Source organism: Vanessa atalanta, chromosome 2 (genome assembly GCF_905147765.1).
Source record: "Vanessa atalanta chromosome 2, ilVanAtal1.2, whole genome shotgun sequence".
NCBI lineage: Eukaryota > Metazoa > Arthropoda > Insecta > Lepidoptera > Nymphalidae > Vanessa > Vanessa atalanta.
The window spans coordinates 3,723,829-3,734,389 of record NC_061872.1 but is presented as its reverse complement, the minus strand read 5'-3'; the positions used below and the strand labels follow the sequence as shown (position 1 = coordinate 3,734,389).

At 36.5% G+C, this 10,561-nt stretch overlaps 2 protein-coding genes across 2 annotated transcripts; both read left to right on the top strand.

Moving 5' to 3' along the window:
• The first annotated feature begins 3,201 nt into the window (after positions 1–3,201).
• On the top strand, positions 3,202–7,591 carry LOC125069008. The gene is made up of 3 exons (XM_047678414.1): positions 3,202–3,258; positions 4,126–7,485; positions 7,565–7,591. Exons 2-3 carry the CDS (start codon positions 4,159–4,161, stop codon positions 7,589–7,591), a joined length of 3,354 nt encoding a protein of 1,117 aa, XP_047534370.1. The 5' UTR covers positions 3,202–3,258; positions 4,126–4,158.
• LOC125071586 (ATP-dependent DNA helicase pif1-like) lies at positions 7,445–9,475 on the top strand. Its single transcript, XM_047681910.1, has one exon. The coding sequence runs from the start codon at positions 7,693–7,695 to the stop codon at positions 8,734–8,736; it is 1,044 nt and encodes a 347-aa protein (XP_047537866.1). The 5' UTR covers positions 7,445–7,692; the 3' UTR covers positions 8,737–9,475.
• The last annotated feature ends 1,086 nt before the right edge of the window (positions 9,476–10,561 follow it).

The following is a 10,561-nucleotide window of genomic DNA, read 5'->3' as shown; positions in this document are numbered from 1 at the left end:
TTAGCGCTACGCGCACCTTCTCGCCCCGCCTCAATAGGCGTCGCAGGGACAAGGGGGGGTCTCAGTCCCCCCTTTAGGTGTTGGAGGCCCGCATATGCGGGCCGACTGTCAGGTTGTCACGGTAGCATGCGCAAGCGATCCCGTGGCGCCCGCCGAAAGACGGAGAGGGTACCGCTGGTTTTTTAGTGGGTAAACCCGGCGTACGACGCCGAGTGCGTCCAGGGCTCCGGGGAGTCCCACACACCCCCCCACTTTCCATCGCGTGGGTGAAGTGCGTAACGAGTTTTTCCAGCGGGAAAAAAAAAGCAAAAAAGGCACGAGCTATTTCTGTATGAAATATACTTAATTTTTATTTAGACACGCGGTAGCGTGGCAGCCAAGTTCAAGTAACAGAACTGGCGAGCAGCACCGTGTGTTCTAGACACGCGGTAGCGTGTCAGCCAAGTTCAAGTAACAGAACTGGCGAGCAGCACCGTGTGTAATATTACACGTACCATTTGGAGCCACTTTTGACCTCCTCATTACTCAAAAACTATTTGACATAAACGTTTCAAAATTGGCTTATATATTGAGACTCGCGAGATACATATGTGTTCCAAATTTCATAAACGCATCTCAAACGGTTATTTAGATATATTAACGTCTAAAAATCGTCACTTTTATCACTGACTGACCTATAGATCAAAACTATAACCTACTTCCACGTGACCTAGGAAGTTGAAATTTGGCATGTAGGTAGATAATTAAGCCAATACAAAGGAAAAAATTTGAAAATGAAATTTTTTTATCATTTTATTATAATTTTTCATTTTATTGGGTCTATTAGGAACACTTATATATTTATTTATTTATTTATTTATTGGGAAACAAACAGTATTACAACCAATCAATTGAAAATAATTCATACAAAAATAAATACATAGACCAATTAAGTTTCCACCGATTACAAGTTATATAGTTAGATATATAGACTTATAGTTCCTGTAATAACAGAAAAAAAAATGTAAGAACCAGCAATCAAAAGTCATGACAGCCGGTCTTAATTTGAATTTTAAGGTCTTCACGTGAATATATAACGAGTTGAACCATCCTTAATTTTTTTTTAATCCAAATATTTCCGTTTTAGTACTTATGAGTATAGTCGACTTTCGTATTTATTACGTTATTAACTGGCATTTAGCGCACGTCAATGGTGCAAAATCATTATACTTTAAAAAACAATAATTATAGGCATTTCGGTAAACGACGCGCGACGCGACGCGGTAGCAGCGGAATAGAAGCGTTGCGATAAAACCTTGTCGTAGACGTGTCCGAGCGAGTGGCAAGCGCTTTCAAAAGAATTACTCCACTGCCTTCCGATGGAAGCTGCCTAGTCTATTGGATTGCATATTCTTTGTTTGAGTATACAACAAAAAAATAGCTTTAGTGAGACTGTAGTTGAGTATGTATATTGTAACTGGTATGATTTAAGTATGTACATAGCGCTACAAACGGGGATCCTTATTGTTTGGAAGAACAGTATCGAGCAAGCATGCTGATGTCAGCAAAGGACTGGTGAATGGGTCCAATGGAAAAATAGAGAAGGTACATTGGGACGTCGACAACAACAATAGCGCGTGTAAAATAACAACTAAATTTAAACATAATTTAATTTGCGAACTAGAAGTCAAAACCAAGTTTCAGATATTAAGTAATGTATAAGTTCAAAGGAAACAATTCTCTATTTGCTTAGCATATTCTACTACTATCCACAAATCAAAAGGCCTTGACGGTGCTTTTCTCGACATAGGCTCCTCTATATTTAGTAATGAGCAGGCTTACGTTGGCCTCTCCAGAGTTAAAACCTTAGATGGAATACATCTTATCAATTTAGGTCCAAGTCAAATCAAGACACAAGAGAGCTCTATTGTAGAGTACAACCATCTGCGCACGTTATACTGCCCGGCTTGGCCAAATAAAGTATAAACAGAAAACGCGTAAAAAAACTCCGGACACTGAATGGGCAATTCACTCAAACATTTCAGAGGTACAAGAAAATATAGAACGTATCACAAAAACGACAATTATACTCCGTAAACGTTCCTACGTTTAAAATAAAAAAATATTAATTTATTATTAATAAAATAGTTTAACAAAAACCATTTGGTATTAATTTTGTTATTAATAAGTACCTACTAATAATTTATATACAAAAAGTAGTGATATGAAATTTATTTATAACTGCATAAAATATCATTTCTTCTTATAATTTAGGATAATATATTGTAGCCTAAGGTCTGTCTTGGCTAGTTCTTATATGTTCATAAACACAAATTGTAGTTTGTGTTTATAATAACAAATTATAACTCAGAACATATAAGGAGAATGGAGGACAGCTCATTATTGCTTAGTTAGTATTAACGTACATTAAGAGCTGCGATTGTCCAGTCACTATAAAACATGAATCATAACCAGATATTGCGAGTTTATATCCATACAAGCGCCTTGAATTTTTGCGTGCTTAATTTGTGTTTATAAATCATTTGTAACAGGTTTAGAACTTGCGGAGGCTATATATATATAATTCGTATATGAGAACTAGCCAAGTCAGACCTTAGGCTACAATATATTATCCTAAATTATAAGAAGAAATGATATTTTATGTAGTTATAAATAAATTTCAGGAAGGACCATGAACTTGGCACCCATTTAGATCTCACTTCTTTTGTCGTTGAAGTCTACAACCAAGATATATATCATAATATTGGATATGGCTCTCATTTTTACATTTATGTTTTTGATGGGATTTATATTTCAATAAGAGATAAACACGAAGCATAAGGAATAAAAAATGTTTTTTGGGCATTAAAATGTCTGTTTCCACAAAATGTGTGGAAACCACGTCTTGCATAATTGTTTTCGTTTGAATTGAATTACACCAATCACGTCACATATTTTCGAATTTAAATTACAATATAATGTTTGCTTTGCAGTAATTATATATTGAAGGCGATCATGTCGATGTCGATGTCGATGTCGATAACGTTGATATCGTCTGCGTTCTAGCTAGTTTTCGTACCGCTTGCAGTTCCTCCATAATAACAACTTGAATGTTATATCAAGCAATCAGCTCCATTTCATTATCAATTCAAGTACTACTGATAAAAAATTAATGATATGCGTTCTCTTGCAAATAACATTATCAATTGTATCAGCGTTGCATACGAAAGCGATCGTATTTAAACAGAGTTTATATCCAATAAAGCCAGCCACGCATAAGTAAGTCACAAAAAGTAGTTTATCATATAAAAAAAATAATTTGTATCGTTAGATCATGTTTCATGATCATGATCACGCGTGCATCTTAACCGATGATTTCGGGTTCAAATTCAGGCAAGCACCACTGAATTTCATGTGCTTAATTTGTGCTTATAATTCATCTCGTGCTCGGCGGCGAAGAAAATCATCGTGAGGAAACCTGCATGTGTCTAATTTCAACGAAATTCTGCCACATGTGTATTTCACAAACCCGCATTGGAGTAGCGTGGTAGAATATGCTCCAAACCTTCTCCACAAAGGGAGAGGAGGCCTTAGCCCAGCAGTGGGAAATTTACAGGCTGCTAATGTATGCAATGTAAATGTAATGTATCAAAGGTTATGAGTTATTTTAAAAAAGGCAAATTATTATCTCAATTGTTTAAAACAAAAGACTTCTCCCGTTTACTGTATAATATAATTGGACGAATGGTTACATAGATAATACGACATAGATATAGAAAGTGATCGTTATCACTGTTGAGTCATAATTGTATTAGACGGTTTTGTACATATATAACACGTCAATCTATTTACAAATAAATTGCTTTATTACCGAGGTAATTTTGTTTCGATAAAATTTTAGTTTAAGAAATAATTTAAAACATTAAATACGAAAGACAATTCAGTCGCGTCGGTCGTAGTATCCGCTCCACAGTCAGCAGACGTTGACGAGATTTAAATTTTCGAAACGTGATACGCATACTTTCGAAATTGTTTTTATAATAATGCCTTATCAGAACTACATTTTTGTTCGTAATATTTTTTTCAATACATAACTATTTCCATCGACATTTCTAATTAGAACTACTCACTGTTTGATTGTTCCAGTCAATCGAAGTGTTCTGCATAAATAACAGCAGTATGCCTAAAAGAAAATCTCAACTATCTAAACACACATCGAAGACAAGAGCGGCTATTGTACGCCGAAAAAGAGAAACTTCCTCTGAGCATGCACAGCGCCTTGCAAGAGAAAGGGAATACAGATTGCAAGCGCGTGCTAGAGAGTCTAGCACTGAAAGGTCTCAGCGACTGGCTGATCATAGACAGAATATGTCAAAAATACGTGATAGGGAGTCTAGCGCCGAACATTCGCAGCGGCTTGCCAGCCAAAGAGCAATTACCTCTGCAAGACGTGCAAGGGAGACTAGCACCGAAAGGTCTCAGCGACTGGAGAAGCATAGGCAGAAAATGGCAGAAATACGTGCTAGGGAGTCTAGCACCGAACGTTCGCAGAGGCTTATTGCGGCGTCACAGAGACAGCGAACATCCAGAATACGCAATCGAAGTGCACCTCACAGTTATAGATCAGCTTTCAATTATGATCCCAACAACGATTATGCTATGCAGAGCACAGTAACAATTGGAGCCATGAGTAAAATCTGTCGTAAGTGTTCTGCAAAAAAATGGAGCGATGAACCAAATGGTATGTGTTGTGCTGCAGGTAAAGTGATGTTGCCTGATATTGAAGAGCCGCCACTTCCTCTAAAAAGTCTCTTGACAAGTGATCATCCGTATTCTACGCATTTTTTAAAGAATATACGTAAATATAATACACTGTTTCAAATGACGTCCTTCGGTGCCAAAGAAATTCGCGAAGGAAACTTTATGCCTACTTTTAAAATAGAGGGTCAGATTTATCATTTAATTGGTAGTCTTCTTTCTACAAAAGGTCAAAGCCCGAAATTTTTACAGACATATTTTATTTCCGATGCGGACCAACTTTCTTTGCGATCTAACATGAATCCCACTTTAAAAACCGATTTGATCAATGATTTACAGACCATGTTAAATAGCCATAACGAATATATACGCAGTTTCAAATACAATTTAGAAAGCGCATCGTTCTTGGACAACTTCAAATTAATAATTTATGCCGATCGCACTCCACAAAAGCAACATCAAGAAAGATACGACTCCCCTACAACAAACGAAGTCGCCGTATTGTTAGTAGACGAAGACAAAGGACCCCGAGATATAATACTACATAGTAAAGATGACCAGCTAAAAAGAGTGTCTGAATTGCATCGCGCTTACGATCCCTTGCAGTATCCGTTGATGTTTGTGAAAGGAGAAGATGGCTATTATCTGACTATACAGCAACAAGGTTCAACACAAAACAAAACAGTTTCCTGTAGGCAGTTCTATGCATACAGACTAATGGTCAAAGATAACCGTTTCAATACTTTACATCATTATCGAGATTTACTCAGTCAATACTGCGTTGACATGATGGCTAAAATGATATCAGAAAGGTTGAATTTTATATCCAGAAACCAACAAAAGTTAAGAGCTGAAGATTATATACATTTAAGAGATGCTTTAAATAGGGATGCTAATGTAAATGCTGCAAATATTGGCCAACACATTATCTTGCCCTCATCTTTCACGGGCTCGTCGCGATACATGCATGAAAAAATACAAGACGCTATGACATACGTACGAAATTACGGAAGGCCTGACTTATTTGTTACCTTCACTTGCAATCCCGAGTGGGAAGAAATAAAGCAAGAACTTTTTTCTGGGCAGCGACCTTTCGACCGACATGACATTATAGCAAGGGTCTTTCGTTTAAAAATGAAGAAGCTTATTAAGCTATGTACAAAAGAAGAAATTTTCGGAACAGTCAAGTGTCATATTGCCAGTGTGGAGTGGCAAAAACGTGGTTTACCACACTGTCACATGTTGTTTTGGCTAGAAAATAAAATACAACCTGACGAAATTGACAAGATTATAGTAGCTGAGCTACCCAATAAAGATGATGATCCGGCATTGTTTGACATTGTGACCAAACACATGGTACACGGACCATGTGGGGAGCAAAATCTTACATTACCGTGTATGAAAAATGGCATATGTTCACAAAAATATCCACGCGCTTTTGTCACTGTTACCCAAACTGGAGAAGATGGATATCCTGTTTATCGGCGCCGAAATCTTGATAAAGGCGGTCAGGTAGCTACTATCAGTATTCGTAATCGGACTGTTACTATAGACAACACATGGATCGTCCCGTACTCTCCAATTCTCTGTCGAACTTTTAACGCCCACATAAACGTGGAATACTGCAGTTCTGTTGAAGCTATAACATACATTTGTAAGTATATGAAAAAAGGGTCGGATCAAACAACTTTTGGCGTAAGAAATGCTCATGATGAAGTTGAAAATTATTTAAATGGACGGTACATAAGTACATCGGAAGCGGTATGGAGATTGTTGGAATTTCCTATACATGACAGATACCCTACTGTATTGCAGTTAGCCATACATTTAGAAAACGGCCAAAGAGTATATTTTTCACCGGACAATGTGCACGGAGTAGTGGAAAACCCACCAAAAACAACACTAACCGCATACTTTGATTTGTGCAATTCCGATAGCTTCGCAAAAACTTTACTTTATCACGAAGTCATCCACTATTATACCTGGGCTTCTAATAAATTTACCCGAAGAAAACGCGGAGAAGATGTCACTGGGCATCAAGGAATAAGAAAAGATACTGCTTTGGGAAGAGTATACAGTGTACATCCTTCTCAGTCAGAGTGTTTCTATCTTAGAGTTTTGCTTCACCACGTACGTGGTCCCACCTCATTCCAGGACTTAAAAACTGTAAATGGAGTTGTCAAAGAAACATACCAAGCTGCTTGTCGTGAGAGAGATTTGATAGAAAACGATAACCAATGGGAAAAAACTTTGAAAGAAGCTTTAACTTTTCAATGTGCTTCAGCTTCAAAGTTGAGGGAGTTGTTTGTAGTGATATTATTATTTTGTCACCCATCTCAACCACACAAATTGTGGGAAAACTTCAAAAACCATTTATGTGACGACATAAGAATACGACAGCAAAATCAGGACTCTACTTTACGCTATAATTATGACGTCTACAATGAAGGTCTAATACTAATAGAAAATAAACTCTTAGAACATAATGAGAAAACCTTAAGTGATTTTGGTTTACCTTCTCCAACTCGGACACATAACAATGCATCGGATGTAATATTATCACGTTCGTACGACAACAATGCGTTGTCACTTTTTGTTAATGAGAATTTAGCGAAATTAGTTAGAGATCAAAGACAAGCTTTTGATGTAATTATTGACAGTGCGCTCAACAACAGGGGTAAAATATTTTTTCTGGACGCCCCAGGAGGCACTGGAAAAACGTTCCTCGCAAATTTGATATTGGCAAAAGTAAGACAATCCGGGAAAAATGGGCTAGCCGTTGCTACTTCAGGGATTGCCGCAACTCTATTAAATGATGGCAAAACAGCACATTCCACCTTTAAGTTACCACTAACAGTATCATTGGAACATCGTTCAGTATGCTCCATACGTAAAAATGGACCTCTTGGGAAACTTTTACAAGAGACATCTTTAATTATATGGGACGAATGTACCATGAGTCATAGAGCTCATGTTGAGGCAGTAGACCGAACGCTTAAAGATCTTAGAAACTCAGATGTTGTTATGGGTGGTGCTACTTTTGTTTTTGCGGGCGATTTTCGGCAAACACTACCTGTAATAACAAAAGGAACACGCGCCGATATCGTCACGGCATGCTTAAAATCATCTTACTTATGGAGTTCCGTGAAAATTCTCAGTCTACGAACCAACATGAGAGCCCATTTGAGCGACAACTACGATGCCGACTTTCCGTATCAACTACGAAAACTTGGAGAAGGAAAAATTAACTGTTCTAACAACAACGATACTAGCGATTACATTAAACTCGACAATAGATTAGGTCACATATTAGATAGGTTAGAAGATCTGATAGACGCAATATATCCCGATCTTGAAAATTTATTGGATAGAGATTATAATTGGCTTTCTTCTAGGGCAATATTATCACCCAGAAACGATACGGTTGATGAGATAAATGAACTAATTTTAGAGAAAATTCCCGGTCAAGTCAAACACTATAGGTCTATTGACACGGTGTGTAATAGTGAGGATATAGTGCACTTTTCTCAAGAATTTTTAAACTCTTTGAATCCGTCTGGTTTACCTCCTCACGACCTCGTGTTAAAAGTTGGTATTCCTATAATGCTATTAAGAAACTTGAGCCCTCCCACAATGTGTAATGGTACAAGGCTGCTTATAAAAGAGTTGCGGGAGAATATAATAGTGGCGACCATTCTCACAGGGTCCGCAATAGGACAACTGACTTATATTCCGCGGATATCCATTATTTCGACGGAATTACCCATACCGTTTGAAAGACTACAATATCCCGTCAAGATCTCCTTTGCCCTCACTATTAATAAGGCCCAGGGTCAAACATTCTCTCTGGTAGGCATTGATCTGAGAAAGCAGTGTTTTTCCCATGGGCAGTTATATGTTAGCTTATCTCGGGTTGGAAGTTCTGAGAGACAGTATATTTTGTTACCAGATAATAATACTACATCTAATATAGTATACCAAGAAGTTTTAAGCAGTTAGAATAAATATAGTTTTACGAATCATAATAATACTATAAACTTTATTGAGGCCCGGTAATATATTTAGTAATATGGCATGCAAACACATACATGCATGCATATATATGCAGTACAAATTTAACCTGCCTATACAACCATTTGGTGCAATTCACGAATGGTGTAATTTCCACAACGTCCTAATTTTTTCTGAAACCCAACATAAATAGCAGAGAGTAACGTTGTTTCCTGCAGAATTCTCAGGAGAAAGCTGGTTGGTAAAGATATTACCTCATACATCACAAGTCCAAGTTAGCAATCGAAATAGTTTGATTTATCTTGAAATTTCGTCGCATTGACTGGAGCATCAAAAACAATTGTCCCGAATTATTAAAACATTCAATACAATGAGAAAACTGGGTCAGAGGTGGTTGTCTCGAGACAGCAACCGGTGAAACAATTCTCTTCCTCGGTTATACTGTTGTAAAGTTTAAAATTGGAAACGGAATCTACCGTCAATTGGTGCTCGATGCTCATATCATCGATGGTTGATGAAATATAGCCCATATTTCTGAAGTTACCATAAGTATATAATCAATTTAAAGAAAGGAATAGGTATCCTGATCAAACAATCAAATTTGGTACAACTAGGGTAACAAAATATTGAGTGAAGGACACCACGCTGACTCGAGGTCAAATCAAGTTGAACTCTCAATCAAACGAGTTGAAGTGAAATTTGGTAAAATGCGAACTGTGCACATAACTCTTATTGTCTGTGTTGTAAATGTATTTTTTTCTAATTTTGACAAATGTCTTTAATTCGCCACTATCACTAATACTTCATTCCAGTTTTTGTATGCTTTTATATTTAATGAAGGTTTTGACTTGAACTAATAATTATAAGCATAAGAAATCAATTATATTTATAATAAGTAATATTTGTTTTTAGCAATCAGAAGTTGAATAATTAAAAAATAAAAACAGTTTCAACAATCTAAAACTAATTAATTAAAAATAATCTAAATATTTAACAATAATTCGATTTATAATCCAAATTCGACAAACAACCGTTAATATTCAAAATGACAAATACATAAACAAAACGAAAAACTACTATAAAGGAACGACCTGCTAAGTAGTGTAGTTACCGACTAGTGTTGCATATCGATAGACTGTCGATAGTTAAGGTGTAAGCGATAGTATCGATAGCCTATCGATAGTATCGTTTTGATCAATACTATCGATAGTATCGATAGCTCCCCATGAGATTATACTATCGATAGTATCAATAGTATTGCTGCTACCAATAGTATTGCTTACAGAGAGATAGCGATACTATCGATATCCTGAATAGATTTCGAGATCAACTATCGATAGTCAAACTATCGATAGTTCTGCAACGCTGGTACCGACCGACGACTGACGACAAAATGGCTTGCAGTCTAATTAGCAGGCGTTTTTATATGAACGGAGAGTACACCCACTACCCACAATGAGTTCGGCTTATAATGTGAATTAAGCGACTTTCGTATACAATTTGATTATAATATATATTGTATCAAGAAGTTTACAAAAGGAATCAGCCTCTTGAGAATTTTTAGTTTAAAAGGACCTCGACCAAGATCTTTGATATATCTTTTAAAAAAATACACTCGAAAATTATTGAGGGAATGGGTAATTAATGCTAAGGAACGATTTATTTTATTGGTTGTACGTAATAGTATGTTTTTTTTTAAATAAATTCTATATAAGTAATTTATAATATAGGTACATATTCAAGTTTTTAGGTAGCAGAATTTTTAGTTAAATAAAAATGAGTCATGATTTGGATCGTGGTAATTCGCAAACAG

Coding starts and splice junctions, on each gene's coding strand:
- LOC125069008 (XM_047678414.1), top strand. CDS start 4,159: ATGCCTAAAAGAAAATCTCAACTATCTAAACACACATCGAAGACAAGA. Junction 7,486..7,564: donor CAAATTTGATATTGGCAAAA/GTAAGACAATCC, acceptor ATGGCAAAACAG/CACATTCCACCTTTAAGTTA.
- LOC125071586 (XM_047681910.1), top strand. CDS start 7,693: ATGAGTCATAGAGCTCATGTTGAGGCAGTAGACCGAACGCTTAAAGAT.